Here is a 17116-nt window from a genome sequence, read left to right as displayed (position 1 = left end):
AAATTTATTAAAGGGACTTCCCTGGTGGTGCAGTGGTTAAGAATCCGCCTGCCAATGCAGGGGACTCGGGTTCGAGCCCTGGTCCGGGAAGATCCCACGTGCCGTGGAGCAACTAAGCCCGTGTGCCACAGCTACTGAGTCTGCGCTCTAGAGCCCACACGCCGCAACTACTGAGCCCGTGCGCCATAACTACTGAAGCCCGCGCGCCTAGAGCCTGTGCTCTGCAACAAGAGAAGCCACCGCAATGAGAAGCCCGCGCACCGCAGTGAAGAGTAGCCCCCGCTTGCCGCAACTAGAGAAAGCCCGCGCGCAGCAACGAAGACCCAATGCAACCAAAAATAAATAAATAAAATAAATAATTTTATCTTAAAAAATTGAAAAATTTATTAAAAGTTGAAAAATTTATTAAAAAAAGAAATGTGGGAAAGAGCAAGGTATAAATGTAGCCAATTCTTCTCACTCCCTTGGCCCCAGACTTGGTACAACAGCAGTGTTTTCTTACCTGGGGGAAAGCGTAAAATGCACAAGATATTATGTCCAGGAAAGTTTACATGGAAGGAAAAGGTAAAATTTGAAAAGGCAGGGGAATGAAAGATGGATGAGATTAAGGTGGAGAATGGGGTTATGGCCCAGGAGGGTAGATGAAAAGTTAGAGAAACATTTAGACCTGGGAAGGTGCTACTTATCCGGGGGAAGCTGGTAGTGAGAGGTTGGTGGAGAGCGGAACAAGTGGGTGGATGGAAGGAGGAAGCTTCTGGAGGGGACAAAAATCACTGGAGATTTCTGAGCAGAAGGCTAAGATCTGAGCCATGGCAGTGAGTATGGATGTGTTAGAGACGGAGGGGCAGGAGGTGGGAAAGGGGCTTAGGCAGCTCTTACAGCTTTTGCTGCAGCCTCTATAGGAAGTCACAGAGGCCTGATACACACTAGGGTAGAAAGGAGGGAGGGAGTGAGGGAGGGAGGCATGGGGTTAAACAGAAAGAAAAGTGGCGAAGAAGTAGGGAAGGGAGGGGAAACAGGGCAGCAGGGAGGGGGAGAGGAGGAAAGACAGGGAAGAGGCTTTTTCTAACATTACCCACCCTGCCCCTTCAAGGGAGGGCACAAACCCAAAGAAGAATTCCTGCCAGAACAGGTCGCTGTTGTTAATATAAGGGAAAGGAACACTGAAAGCCACTTTTGTGAAGATGATAAAATACCGGAGGATTTGAAGATTAGAAAATTCAACCCTGTGTGTTAACTTTGTAACATTTACAAACAATTTTTAAAATAATTTTTTATTTTTGTAAAAAAATAATTTTTTTATTCTAAGAAAAAATAAATTTTTCATTTGAGTTGATTAAAAACAAGAAAAAAGGAAGTCATGAGGCCTTAATGAACCAGGGTGGTGGACCATACTGAGGTATTAACTTCCTTAGGTATTTTAATTATCCATCAAAAATCTTTCTTTTCTATTAAATTTTGAAAATCTCAAGCAGAACTGGACTAATTTAGGGGAATTGAGGACCTTCTTATATCTGAGATCAAATCAGCTCTAAAGCAAATCCTAGAAAAGAAGCATTTAAAAATCTTTTTTAGAAGGTCAACATGTGTAGGTATGTCTGGCTTGGGGTGGGAGTGTGAAAGTGTGAAGTATTCATTCCTTCTCTCTTAACCAAAATTCCCTGCAGATGCTACCATCACAAGAATTTTTTTGGTGGTGGTATCTTAGTTCCCCAACCAGGGATTGAATCTGAGCCACAGCAGTGAGAGCATTGAGTCCTAACCACTGGACTGCCAGGGAATTTCCAGGATTGTTTTTAAAAAAGAAGGCTGGGAGGAGCCTCAGAGATGATCTCATTTGCATATGGCAAATAGGTTTTGTCTTGCATGCCAACGCCAGTTCAGCAGTGTTGATAGTAGCTGGCTGCATTGAGGATTCTAAGGATACAAATGCTCTGGCTTAATGGAGAATTGTCCCGAAGAATTAGCACTGTCTTCCCTGGGCACATTTTGGGAAAAGCAGCACATATGCTATGCATTTGCCATCCTTGATTCAAACCTCTTATTTTATAGTCAAAGAAGCTGTGTTTGAGAGGTTATGTAACTTTTCCAAGCTCACACAGATAGGAAAAAGTAGAGTGTGCAGTGAAGTTAGTCTTGTCTAATTTCATGTCCGTTGTTCTTTCCACTATTTGTTACCAAATGCGGTCCCACTGTGGCCTCTCTTTTCACTAATTTGGGGGGTGTGTGTGTGTGCGTGCACACGTGCGCCCATGGGTCTTGGAATGGAGAAAGTGGAGAGGACTGGCCCTCACTTCTGCTAAATCTCTTTCTCTTCTAAATCTGTGGGGAATGCACAGATGGGAATCAGCTCTGCCCTTCTGGGCATCAGCTTCCTCAGGGATCAAATGAGACCCAGTGGCCAGCCAATCTCTAAGGGCCCTTCGAGATCTGAAATAGTCTCTCTCGTACCCTTTACACAGAGTAGCTACTCCAGGAATAGTTATTCAGCTACGATGGAATTCCCTCCAGGATAGCAGCATTTGGCCTATTCACATTTTATAGGAAAGGAACAAGGAGGGAGGCACACTGATGTGTCTTCGGACAACACTATTATCTGGGATTCTGCTCTCGATGAAACTGTGGTGTTATGGACTGAACTGTGTCCCCTCAAAATTCATATATTGAAGCCCTAATCCCCTGTGTGACTACATCTGGAGAGAGGACCTTTAAAGAGGTAAAGTTAAACGAGGTCCTAAGGGTAGAGCCCTGATCCGACCTATATGACTAGTGTTTTTATCAGAAGAGACCCCCAAGATGGGTATGCACAGAGAAAAAGGCCATGTGAGGACACAGGAGAAAGTGGCCCTCTGCCGGCCAAGGAGAGAGGCGTCTCGAGAAACCAAACCTGCTGAGAGCTTGGCCTTGGACTTCTGGCCTCCAGAACTGTGAGAAAATAAATTTCTGTTGTTTAAGCCACCCAGCCTGTGGTATTCTGTTATGGCAGCCCTACCAAACTAATACAGATGGTTTCCTTAATGATCCAAGGATGGAACTGGCGATCCCAAAGTCCTTTGCTTTTTTTCTTTATTATTAACCTTCTGAGCTCTGGACATGTCACAGACTGTTAGCGTCTCTATCTGAAGGGGACAAAGCTCCTCAGGCGATCTGGAGCAGAAGGAAGTGCATGGAATTTGTCAATCAGAACACTTGAGGTTTTGGAAGGTGGTGAGGTCTCCACCAAAATTCATGGTCCCCAAAGAACCCAAACTTCCTTCGGAGGGGGCTGGGGGGGTCCTGTCCTCTTGCTTTTGAAAAACTACATTTTTGCTGCCCAGGACTGGCGACATGATTTGCAGGTTCAGTGAAAAATGGAAACATGGAGTCCCTTGTTCGAAAACGATGGAGTATTTCAAGACGGCAGCAGTAGAGAAATTAACCCAGCGCTGGCCCTGTGCCAGCTGCCCACATGCCTGCCCGGGAAGCGGCCCTCAGGTTGCCTCTGCCACATACCACCGGACAGCAATGAGGCAAATCCATGTGGAAATCATTAATCTGAGAGTGTTCTATAACACACTGACTTTGGATCAATTTTACAAGTAAGGCTAATGTTTAATCACGTATTGGTACATTGAGATCAGGACTCCAGTTTACTTGCAAGGAATGAGTATACCAAAAAACTGGGTTGGGGGCTTCCCTGGTGGCGCAGTGGTTGAGAGTCCGCCTGCTGATGCAGGGGACACGGGTTCGTGCCCCGGTCCGGGGAGATCCCACATGCCGCGGAGCGGCTGGGCCCGTGAGCCATGGCCACTGAGCCTGCGCGTCGGGAGCCTGTGCCCCGCAACGGGAGAGGCTACAACAGTGAGAGGCCCGTGTAACGCAAAAAAAAAAAAAAAAAACTTGGTTAAGTTCATTTCGCTGAAACAGGTAAAGTTTAAACACCTTTTATTTCAAGAAATAGTGCTTCTAGACTTTCCTGAAGCCAGAATTGTTCTATAAAAGTATCACAGAATATTACACAAGATTAAAAAACACAGTATGCTTCCTAATAACTTGAAACCTTTTTACAAAGCACATCATTCATGACCATAAATATGTTTCATCTGTCATTCAGCCGGTGACACACACATCTGATAAAGAGCTAGTTAATTTTAACATATGTACAGAGTCTATGATAAAGAATTAAAGTTATCAAAAGATTCAACTATAACATATTAAATTTCTTTAAAAGAGTTCACCTTAAACACGTAAAGGAAACATAATTTACCTATGCATTTGAATCATCTAAAAATAAAACAAAAATTACTGTTAAGCTAAAAACAAAAACTTCTTGGGAAGTTGGCTAGGATACTGGTAACTTTCAATGAGGTAATAATCGTTTTGCTGGTATTTAAACATCTAATACATGACAAGAATATTTTCAAGAACACAGAATTTCAAAAGCAGTTTTGAATTATGCTTTAAAAAAATCAGAACCTAGTGAAGGCCTCAACAATAATCATACAACACATACGGTGCATTTAAATTATGAAACATTCATGAGTTTGTTTTACTGAAAGAGTTCCTTATATAAATTCATAACTAGATATATTTTCTTAACACTTAAGCTTATTAGCCAAGTCAAGAAAACAAAACAAAGATGAAAAAAAAGTCTTCAGTCCTTTTATGCTGTTAAGAAAATAATAAAAATTTAGCAATTTTAAGCATATGATGAACACTTTGAGGCTAGGCACAGAGTAAGCAGGCAATCTTTGTTTTGTTCATTTATTTTTACTGCCAACATCCTTAGCCATGCCTTTCTGTTAATCAGTTTTAGCAAGTAGAGGTAAAACACATGCATTATTTTCTGGCAAAAGCGTATGTTGAACAATATGTGGTCCATACTGTGTGTCACCCTTGGGGGTCCATTTTCCTTTGTCACACTGAGAGCAAGCAGTGAGACTGACACGTCTGGAAAAAAAATAAGACTAACCAAATAGACATGGCATTCCGATCTCAAAGTGCAAAATCACTGAGCTAAAAACGAGGGCCTTGAAAAATTCCAGTGGTTAAAAATGAATCAAAACCACACTTTGCAGGCCGTGGAAAATGGATTGAGATTTCACCGATGATGTCAAGTTTCAGAAACTCAGAAAGGCACAATTCTAGCCATCTTGGTTGGATAACATTTATATACTCATGTCCCTACAACTTTCAAAAGATAATACTGTTTTAGTACCCCCCAAACAATCAAAACCCTACAAATCCACCTGTCTTTCTACTCTGGACGAATAGCGACTTAGGACAGAGTCCCTGGGCGCGTACCGCTCGCATGCGCACTTGACTTCCGCTGCACGGGTGTACCCGGGGGAGGACCCGGGGGAGTTTGGAATGTCGGTTGTCATGATTGCCTTTATTAGTTTACTAAGAAAAAGTTAAAAAAAAAATACTGTGTTTAGGGTAAGGTAACATGGCATCTAATCAGAGGAGACTGGAAAGGAGGCACCGCCTTCCGGGCTCTGTAAGTCCCGCCTCCTGTGACTCTTCTCCACCTGGTCTGACATCCCGTCTTGGCTGCAGGAGGAAATAGGCTGCTCCTACTGATGGACGCTTTGATCCCGATGAATGGAGTCAACATCAGGATGCGCGGTAAGATGCAGCCGAACTTCAGAAGCATCTTCTCTTGGAGGACCATCCTGGGGAAGTCCCTTCTGGTGCCTGGGCCCGGGCTGCACCAGCTCCGTCGTCGTGCCGTCGCCGCTGAAATCAGTTTCAAGAAGATTGATCCCTTCCTGCTCCAACCGCTTGTCAGTTTTATGATTTCTCCAGTGTTCAGAATTCAAACGATTAACTTCGGGCATGTCGTTATTCCATTCAAGTTTACTCTCTGGGCTGAATGTTGGTCGGTTGGAATGCAGGGTGGGAAGGTCAGCCGGCAAGGTCAAAGGAGGTGCTTCCCCAACGCTATGCCTCGGGTCTTCATCTGACTCTGCTGGTGCCGAGAGCTCAGCGGACACAGCCAGGAACCCATCACTTCGAGCACTTTTAGTCTTATTTGCTTTATTTTGCTCATGGTGACTGTTCAACAGTGCAAATACTCTATCTGCAGCCTTCAAGTAATTAGTCCAGTCAACCAGACTAAGTCTATAGTTTGGTCTGTCCTCGTAGATGCTTCCATTCACACTGTATAGATCCTCCAGGCCTTGCCAGTTGACGTCTGCAGTGAGACTGGGCTGACTAACCTTCCCATCCGTCCCATAACTGTCCTCTGTGAAAAGAGAGGAAGGTGGATCCTTAGTGGAGAAAAGATTTCCTACTTATTGGCTAAATAACTTACATTGTTTTTGCGGTACAAGTCAATTTGAAGTAAAACACTAAAAAGTATGTTTCCCTAGTAATTTGTTGTCAAGGAGGGGCCTAAGGTTACAAAAGTGACTGAATGATAATGAAATTTGGAAAGAAGATCGAATGAGTGAGAACTTCTATGACCAGGCTTGGCTGGTACTGGGAATACACTGGTATTACCGGTTGGGGGGCTTACGTTTTACTCCTGGCTCTACTCAAGTCTCCTGTGCAATCAGGAAGTCAAGTGAATGAGTCTCTCTGAGTCTTGGTCCCTCATCTGCCACATGTGGGAATAGTTGTGTGATAAAACCTTTACTACTTATAGGGCTGCTGGATGAACGCCCTGGTGGCGCAGTGATTGGGAATCCACCTGCCGATGCAGGGGTCACGGGTTCGTGCCCCGGTCCGGGAAGATCCTACATGCCGCGGAGCGGCTAGGCCCGTGAGCCAAGGCCACTGAGCCTGCGCGTCCGGAGCCTGTGCTCCGCAACGGGAGAGGCCACAACAGTGGGAGGCCCGCGTACCGCAAAAAAACAAAAACAAAAAAAGTCAAAGTAATTTAATGTAATAGGCAACGCTTAGTAAGATATTTTTATTTTATATTCCCTGACAGTATAAAAACACATTTGAATGCAATTAAACTCTTCATAGTAAATGGATCTATTTCTTTGATTGCTTTTTTGCTCTAAAAGTTCTATCCTTTAGATAAATCAATCATTGAGTGGTTTTTCACAGCATGCAAAGAATACACCAGCTTTCTCTCTCTCGGATTTTTCTACATCACTAAGATGACTATAGTTCTGCAGAAAACAACAGCTTTTCTCTAGGTGCGCCCAAGAATGCAATGAACTACCCACAAAGCAATACAGATTAGCAGGAAGAGTGAGTAAAACTATACAAAACCCACACCCTTAGTATAACCAGAAGATAGAGAATTCTAGAATCTTCAAATCACCTGTAAGTGAAAAAAAAGTTAATACCAAATCCCAGTAGAGCTGTATGTCACACTTTGGGCACCAGCCCTGGGAAGACTGCATACAAGAGAAAAGAAGAAAGAGAGAATGAAGTCAAAAATGGATTTGAAACCATTGCTGGAAAGAATGTTAACCTGAAGTATAAAACACTGTAGAGTCTTGGTAAATCGCAGTACTGACAATGAGGAAAAGACCTAGAAGGGCACATGAATCGAGGTGGCAGTCTTGAAAGGCATCATTTCAGGGAGAAAAGGAGACAAAGGAAGAGAGAAACAGCCTTTGGAAACTGGCGATAAAGGAAAAAGGAAGCCAAAGGGGGGAAATTTCAGGTCCTGCAAGAAAAAGAGAGAAACAAAGAAATTCGAGGACACACAACCTCTTACAATCCCATCCCCCAATAATAAGAAAATAAAAAAGTAAAAAGAAAGTATACTTGGTTACACAGAAAAGGATCTTCTTAAACTAGACATCTTGTAAATACTGGAAGTCCATGAAATTAATAGAAGCAGTCTAAATATAAACAATATTATTTGAAGAGAAAATAGAAAATAAGAATAAAAAGTCTACCATCTTATGAAAATGCCCCTGCCAAAATAAATGTGAAGACAACCACAGCGTAACACTGCTAAGTAAATTGAATCTTCTCAATCAAGCATCCAAGGATGTAAAAGTCACCTTAAATCAGAAATTAAAGTAGGAAGCAAGGATCATATATTCAGTCAAGCTCTCCTTCAACTATCAAGGCTACAGAAAGACAGATTCAAACATGTAAGGGTGCAGAGAATACTGCACACATCAGTTCATCTTGAGCAGTCTCCTAGAGGATGAGTTTCATTCAACCAAGAAATCACTGGGGAAACTCCAGCAAAAGGATTGATGGTGAGCATTTAACACATTTATCAGATCCAGGAGTAAACCAAAATTAATGAGGTAGAGAACAGAAAAAAAATGACATATCTAATTAATAAATCAAAATCCTGGTTCTTTAAAAAAAAGGATCAAAACAGATAGTCATTAGCTTACCTAATTAAGAAAAAGGGGAGAAATTTCAAATATACAAAATAGAAAATAACAAGGGAGAAATAATCATTGAAATACACAAAACTTAAAACACAAGCAACTATGTTGCAGACATTAAAGTGAACAGATTGGAAAACCTAGATGAAACACATAATTGTCTAGGAAAATACAGTTTATTGAAATTGACCCAATAGAGATAGAGAGCTTACACAGAACAATTTCCAAAGAAGGAAAAGAAAGGTTTATAACCTTTATATAAGTTTATAAGAACTACTATAGGAAATTTCTATCAGTCTTGTAAGAATTACACTACAAAGAAGCACCAGGTCTCTATGATTTCACAGGAGAATTTTACTAAACCCTCAAGGAAAAGAGAATCTCAATGCTCTACAATCTGTTCCAGAGCATAGAAGATCGAAGAACACTTTCAAACTTTTTAACGAAGAAAGTATAACATTGTTAGCTGTGGTAGGCAGAATAGTGGACTCACCCCCCAAAGATGTCCACATTCCTAATCCCTGGAAACTGGGTATGTTGCCTTACATGGCAAAATGGACTTTGCAGATGCGAATTAAGTTATGGATTTTGAGATTGGGGGGGTGGGTTATCCTGGAGCAGCCAGGTGGGGCCGATGTAATCCCAAAGGTCCTTTTTAGAAAAAAGGGAGGCAGGAGAGTCAGAGAAAATGTGACCTCGGAAGCAAAGGGGTGTGTATGTTGGTGGGGGTGGGGTAGAGGTAGGTATCGAGATTTGAAGACGCTACATTTTCAGCTTTGAAGATGGAGGAAAGGGCCATGAACAAGGAGTGCAGGCAGCTTCTAGAAGCTGGAAAAAGCAAGGAAATGGATTCTTCCCTAGAGCCCCCAGAAGGAACGTAGACCAGCTGATACCTTGATTTTAGCCCAGTAAAACCCATTTCAGACTTCTGACTTCTAGAAAAGTCAGAGAATAAATCTGTGTTGCTTTAAGGCACTGGGGTAATTAGTTATAAGAGTAATAGGAAACCAGTACAATACCTAAAAAGAGAATGTTAGCATAAACAGAAAGACAATTTCAGACTGAAATCCTTTATTAAGATGATGCAAAAACCCTAAATAATAGTGAAGAGAATTCAATATTATATTAAGAAAATAACACATGATGACCTACTGCAATGGAAAGTTGGTTCATCCTTAGCAAGTCTATTAATACAATATACCATATTAGTAGATCTAAAGAGAAAAATGATCTGCATGTCTCCATAGATGCTGAAAAGGCTTTTGACAAATTCAACACTCATTATTGATAAAAACACTAAAAAAAGAATGGATGGCTATTTCCCTAACGTCATAAAAATGTAAATATCTTAGTCCTAAACATGCTTCTCACTTCATGGGAAAATCCTGAAAGTCTTTTCATTAAGAACAGGGACAAGGTCACATTGTCCTGAAAGCATTAGTTTATCCAATTAGATAAATCAATCAAAGACACACAAGTGGGAAAAGAAGCAAAGCTATCTGTACTTGCAAATGTATGGTAGTGTATCTGGAAGATCCAAGAAAATCCATGACAAAGTTAACTCAAAAAAAAAAAATTTTAAAGGTAGCAGGATGTAAAGTTAATATATGGAAACCAACAGCCCTCATATACACAAACAATAATCAAGTAGAGGTTTTAAGGATGGAGGAAAACCCTGTTTACAATAGTAACAAAGAAGATAAAGTACTTATAAATAAACTTAATAAGAATGTGCAAAACCTTTAAGAAAATACTTTTAAAAGCTCCTGAAAGACCCATAAGTATACTTAGCCAGATGGAAAGATGTCCTTTGCTCTTGGACAGAAGACTCAGCATCATAAAGATATAAATTCTTCCCAATAGCTAATACTTTATAATAACTATAAATGGAGTATAACCTTTAAAAACTGTGAATCACTATAATGTATGCCTGTAACTTACATGATATTGTATATCAACTATACTTCAATAAAAAATAAAGAATTCTTCCTGATAATTTTTTCAGAAATCAGACAGAAAAATGGTCAAAGACATAACCAGATAATATACAAAATATGTAAAGTGTCCTTTGAACTTTCAAAAATATGTGCAACTCTGCTCATAATAAGAGCAATACAAATTAAAACCATACTGACATACCCTTTCTTTCTTATTTGATTGGAAAAAAATTAAAAAGCCTGACAGCTGTCAAAAGTAAACACTGTCATACATTGATGATGGGAATGTAACCCTTATGGAAGAGAATTTGGCAATATTTAATACATCCACATATGCATTTACCTGTTGATACAGTAACCCCACCAATTCATGACTAGGAATTTACTCTGAAGATATTCTCAACAACATGAAATTACACTTGCACAAGGCCCTTTATTGCAGTACTATTTGTAATTGTAAAATATGAAAATAACTGAATAATACATAAAAGAGCAGTTGAATAAATTATGCTTTTTGCAGTTTTGACTTTGGAGCTAGGTGAAGGCATTACATACTAAAAACCAAAATCAAATGAATAATGATGAAGATAAAAAGAACCTAAAATGGGATACAAACAAATAAACAAACCTTACTTTATTTCAAATGAATAACATAACCATAATCAAAGAGGGCGGGGCACAGAACAAGCCCAGATAACTTTGAACGTAGCACTGTTTTTTGTTAATCAAAAGAGAAACAATTGAAAAACACACTGAACTCCAGACAGCAGGTTTGTTTTTGCAGTAGTGTGATTTAGCAATTCTGAAATTGCTCTCTGTGTACCGGCAGCATTTAACAAATGACTTAATCCACTGGGGATAATGGAAACTGGATTTCAGTGCCTAGCTGTCCCTCCGCGGCACACTTCTTTTCAGGGTACAAACTGCACAGCAGCACCCAGGGCTCCTGGTCCTGACCCACACCTTTAACAGCCCTGACACAGGTCCCCTCTTCGTCTTAGGAAGCCGACCTCACCTCCAGCCCCTTGAACTCCAAACCCTGGCTTTGACCCATCTCTTGGTCTAGTGTCTTAAACAGAAAAGTCCAACAGTGCTAGCAAGGCAGCTTGAAAAGAAAACGGAGCCCTGAGATGTGACTGAGAGAAGAGACCCCGGGGGCAGCTTCCTCAGGACAACACAGAGCAGGGCAGTGAAGGCTGTGTTTTTCCTTTCTGATCTCAAGAGGTTTGGATGGTTCAGAAAATGCATTCGTGTGCTGGACTCTGGGCTGCCAATGAGTGATGATGGAGATGGTGTTGGTGTTGATGAATATCTTTTTGTGTTTCTTATAAAATACAGTAGCATTCTTTTATCACTCATTACCCCCTTTCACATACCGCTTTCTTCATGTGAATGTTTTGGGCCCCCATAGTATACCTGACTAAGAATACCCATCATCATTGGGGCTTGCTATATGTTAGGCTCTGTTCTCAGCTTCTGACTAGTGAGGCTGGGATTTGAACCCAAGGCAGGGTGGCTTCAGTGTCTGTGCTCTAACCACAGTACTTTGCAGCCTCTAACACACAGCTATGCCACCCGTAACTGTCTACAAGGAACGCACTGTGGCCACAGGGGCAAATTAGTCAAAACAACCAAAAGCGGTTCCTTAAAAGCTAAAGGACCCAGTGATCCCATTCCTGGGCATATATTTGGAGAAAACTCTAATTTGAAAAAATACATGCACGCCCATGTTCATAGCAACACTATTTACAATAGCCAAGACATGGAAGCAACCTAAATGTCCATCGACAGAGGAATGGATAAAGAAGATACGGTACATATATACAATGGAATACTATTCAGCCACAAAAAGGAATGAAATAATGCCATTTGCAGCAACATGGATGGACCTAGAGATTATCATACTAAGTGAAGTAAGTCAGACAGAGAAAGTCAAATACCATAAGATATCACTTATATGTGAAATCTAAAAAAGATACAAATGAACTTGTTTACAAAACAGAAACAGACTCACAGACGTAGAAAACAAACTTATGGTTACCAAACGGGAAAGACGGAGGGGAGGGATAAATTAGGAGTATGGAATTAACAGAAACACACTACTATATATAAAATAGATAATCAACAGGGCCTACTGTGTAGCACAGGGGACTCTACTTAATATTCTGTAATAACCTATATGGGAAAAGAATCTGAAAAAGAATATATGTATATACATGCATAAAACTGAAACACTTTGCTGTACACCAGAAACTAACACAGCATCGTAAACCAACTATACTTCAATAAAAAGAAAAAGTCGACTTTACATTTGGAAAAAACAAACAAGCAAAAGCAATGTGGACAGAAGCATGGTCGCTGAGGGTGGGCACGGCGTGGCCTGCTGCCCTGCAGGGCGTGGGACAAAAGGGGCAGGAAGCAGCCATGCCAGCCTTAGGCGGCCAAGAAGTGACCGTGACCGCCAGCAGCTCATCAAAGGGTAGCGGCATCTGCTCTCACAGGCAATGGGAAAAATAAACGCCCCATCAACCTGTGGATCTGATTCTATTTTGCAACACAGAACTTATTACTTTCAACTCAAGCCAGCAATTATTTCCTGAGTAGAATGGGGGCCACTTTACTGAGCTGTGTCCCTACTCTGAGCTTGTCCTAACCGGGAAAGTGACCAGTGGGAATAAGCAAAGCATTTCAGCTGCCCTGCCTCATGGACCTCCCACGCCAAAAAAAAAAAAAAAAAAAAAGGAAATTGAACAGGGAACAGACTGGCTTTTAAAAGACCTTCTAAATAAGCCTAAGGATTAATTTTCGAAAATTCACAAAACTGAAGGCAGTTTACAAAGTCTTCTGTAGTCAGTCTCGTACAAAGTACATTTTCTAAAATATTCTTGAATTTTCAAATTCCAAATTCTTCAGGTGTGATTGTTCTCGTTTTTCTCAAAGGCTTTTGTAATCAAATTGCATGATTCAAAATGCATTTTAATTAGTTTCCTAAAATAAATAAATAAATAAATAAATAAATAAAAATCTTAAAGAATCGAAGCTTCCAAAAACCCATTAGCAGTGCCGTCACGGGAGGGCTGCGGGCTGGTAAACTGGGACGGCAGTTTTTTCGGCCTTTCCACATCTGTTGCCTTTCAATCCAACAGGATGCAGTGGACGGGGGGAGCACATCAAGCACTGCCTTTGGGTGTCCAGTGAGAGCCCAGGTCTGACAGGTCGATGCCCTCCTGTTTCGTCATTTCCTGCCTACGATGTGGATGGCAGCTGAAAGGTAGTTTGCCTCATGGATTATGAAGTGGTGGAGTCTGAAAACGCCAGTCATTCTGAGTTAAAAAGGATCCTTAGATTTGTCCATTGGTAAGGAATTTAGAAGAAAAAACAAACCAAAACAGGTAACACGAGGTTACCCTGCACACACACGTTCACTGGCCACGTTACCAGGGAAGGGACGCCATGCCCTCAACAACTAAAGCTACCAAGGGTTTGTCCAAACGACCCCAGAAATGATGCATTTGGCCCCCTTTAGTGATGGTGGCGACAGGGATCAGGGTAGGGGGAGTCCCAGATCCTGCCCTTTACTCATGACTGGAGTGCAGTGAGCCATTCTTCATCTCAAAGCTGTCCAAGGATGGCTCGGTGAGGAAGAACTCTCTTCCTCAGCTCTGACCAGACTTGTGTCTTAAGTAACCTGTTAATACCCTTTTCCCTCTGTCATGACAGAAATAAAAGAGGGCCAGACGGAAAATCCCGCAGCTGTAGAACTGAGTGCATCATAAAATAACTGTTAAGTCAGTATCTAGTGTGAGGTCCACTGAAAATGCCCCACTTCAGAAATGTCTTAACGGGACCCCCGGGAAGCAGGCAGATCAGTCCTGGGGTGTGAGATGTTACCTCATCAGCCCACAGCCTGGGGGAGACCCGCGTAAGAGGGGGCTGTCCTGCTCTGTCTTACGTGTGCTGGTGTGGGGTACGCAGGGTGGGTGCGGAGGCAGAGTGAGGAAAGGAAAGGAGAAAGACAAGAGGGGAGAGAAAAAGAAGAGCTAGAGAGACCGTTATCAAGGATCCTCAAAAGTCCAGCTTTCTCTGTCTTGTTTGCTTACACCTTCCCCGCCATCATTCAGCTTCTCATGGGACCAATGAACTGCCCTCTGAAAGGAGGAACCTGAGACCACAGCTCAGGAGGCTGGAGGAGGGGCAGGGGGGCCACCAGGGTGCCCCGGACAGGCGATAGTATTCTATTTCTTTGAGACAGTATCAAGATGGGTGACACCAGTGAGGTCCATGTTCCTTTGATGAAAGTGTTTCTCCCAAGAGGACTCGTGAACTAAAGCAGTGACACATCCGTGCCTCAGTTTCCCCTCAGTAAAGTGGTAAGGACAGACCCCTCCTGCCCCACACGGCATGTTTCTGACAGACCTGCCTGAAGTCTAAGCTTGGAGTAGAAGTTTCTATGCAAGGGCTGCCACGGCCGCCAGGCGTTCTGGGTCCCCCTCCCCGACCCCGGAGCACAGGGAGGTAAGCGTGATGGATGGGGGGCTGGAGGGGATAAGAGGGCTGGGCTGAGGGCCGTTCGTCAAGCTTTCATGTGTCAGGCACTATTGTCTCCAGGCTGTGCTGGGGCCTTTCTGCGAGACTTGATTCCAGATACCCTGACCCCGACTCCCACGCTTCCTATTCACTCACCACCACCCGGCAAAGCTTCTGAGCCCCATCACCGCTGCTTTCACCACCAAAGTTAATTAAAGACTGTGAACAAGGAAACGCCTTCTCTTTGCTCCAACTTCGGCTCTAGCGTGCTCTTAAAATTCCCGTGACGCCTTTCGTGATTTTGACTTCATAGTTCATAAAATCTCTACCTCATTTCTGTGAAGCCTCTTCACCAAATCAACGTGTAAGCACCACCAGGAAAGTCATTCTCCCCCCTTACTCCCAGGGCTCCCGAAGGTCATTCTGTTTTCTCCCTCTTCACATCATTCCGTGCTTAAAAGCACCATCAAGCACGGGACTGAGCGAATGCTCTGAGAGACATCTTGTTGTGACAATGAGTTGATTTAAAAGCGAAATGACAGATCTGTCCCCAGTGACACAAGACGGTGGAGAAAGCTGTTAGAACATGCATGCACCCCAAGCTACGCTCTGTGCGACAAGGTGAGAAACAGAAATGAGTTAAAGTGGCTGAATCATGCAATGACTGGGAAAGAAGCTGCCGGGGAGAATAAAAAAGTGTGAATACCTGTGCAGGTCATAGCTTCCTCCATCTTTATTTCCTGATATAGGAAAATATAAGAGTAATTTATGTTAGCTTTACAACTCATAAAACCACCCACTGTGTCATGTTCCACGCACAACATCTAAACCCTAGAAAGAAATATATCGTGTGAAATACAGGCAGTGCCGGAGTCCAACAGAGCTTTTCTATTAGACAGGTTCAAAATGAGGATGGAAAGCTATAAATAAAATGGTTTAAGATAAAACGTATCAGACTTCACATGAAAAATGGGTGAGGGTGAGATAGGAAAGCCCATTTCAAAGCAATAAAACGGTACTTCCCAAAGTCCATGTAAGTCTCAGGAATAGTTAACTTTTGGTTATTTTAGACAAAACACTTGGAAAAAAGGGCCAATAATCATCTCCCTCAGGAAGCGTCTAGAAGGCGGACAGGACTACTTGAAGCGTAACGGTAACAAGAGGCTCCGCCTGGCGTGTCGTTCACCACTTAGAGACTCTATCAGGTTTCACTAAGTGGAGCTGCTATGTCATCACCAGTAGGAGTGCTATGTTCTTCAGGGGAGAAATATCGGGGTGTAATATTTCTAGTGCCTCTAATACTTGTTTCAATTTCCAGGCCTTAGGTGGCTTTTTGGGGGGTAAAATTTGAGGAAAAGGTCAACAGATAAGCAGGATATCTGAAAAGATTTAAGCTGAGTGGAGTCAGTGACCAAAAGACCTGGCTGGACTCTTCTGGCTGGCAATGAATTCCAATAAGGTTTTAACTGAGGGGTGGTGACTGACAGCTGTGATGGGACCGCCCACAGGATTTAGACTTTCCTCTGGGGTTCACAGCTTGAATGCCGTGAGGACCCTATAATGGTGGAAATGACAGGTGACGATGTTGATCATTTCAGGATGCGCCACTGCCCCCCCCGCCGGGTCCCCCATCAAGGCTCATGGCCTGGGGAGCTGCTTACCTTTATTGCTGGTTCTGCAGGGGACCCACAGAGACACAGGCCCTTAAGGGCACTGAGAAAACTCAGCTGCCCAACAGAGGGCTTTTGCAAATTGCTCCCCACTGCCTTTGGGTCTAGCTCTTCACCCTTTTGGGGTTGGCATGCTGTGCCCTTGGCCAGCCTCAGCTCTTTCTCCTTCCTCCTATGGACAGCTGACATTGACATTTCCACAGGAATTATGAGAAAATAAGTATTCTCATTAACCAGGAAAGAGCTGGGACGGACCCTGAAAAGAACTGCATCTCCATGAGCCAAAGGAGAAATGAGTTTAACATTGCAGACCAGGGAGGGAACATCTGGCTGATTCCATACAGGCCCTCTTATACTTTCAGATCTCAGGACCACGTTGTGCTCAAACATCTCTAGTTTCAGATGGGAAATACTTGCAGAAGAAATCTAATTCAGTGTGTCGTGGGCAGGGATCCAACTGGGGGAGTTCCAAACTCTGAGAAGCAGAAATAGGGCATTGTGTGTTTCCATCCCAATTCTCTTAAAAAAAAATAGGATATCCTGGTTGACCTAGAGTGATCTTATGACTGTTGACATCCATAACAAAGAACCCCCCAATACTTTCATCCCGTTTTCCAGCGGATGCTTCCATCAGGAATTGAGGTTTACTAAGAGAACGGATCTTTGGGAGAGATGGAATGAAACACTC

General features: G+C 42.6%; 1 protein-coding gene across 15 annotated transcripts in view; it reads right to left on the bottom strand.

Moving 5' to 3' along the window:
- Positions 1-3907: 3907 nt before the first annotated feature.
- SULF1 (sulfatase 1) overlaps positions 3908-17116 on the bottom strand; it is a 161840-nt gene continuing 148631 nt past the window's right edge. For 10 of the 15 annotated variants that reach the window (XM_073794489.1, XM_073794494.1, XM_073794496.1 and 7 more), the window contains one exon: positions 3908-6226. In XM_073794489.1, the coding sequence (XP_073650590.1) occupies positions 5556-6226 (671 nt within the window). In that variant the 3' untranslated portion in view covers positions 3908-5555. The other 5 variants (XM_073794499.1, XM_073794497.1, XM_073794502.1 and 2 more) reach the window with 3 other exon arrangements.

The sequence above is a fragment of the Tursiops truncatus genome, chromosome 17 (genome assembly GCF_011762595.2).
Source record: "Tursiops truncatus isolate mTurTru1 chromosome 17, mTurTru1.mat.Y, whole genome shotgun sequence".
NCBI lineage: Eukaryota > Metazoa > Chordata > Mammalia > Artiodactyla > Delphinidae > Tursiops > Tursiops truncatus.
Note: the sequence above shows the minus strand (reverse complement) of the source record. Positions and strands in the feature narration are given on the sequence as shown.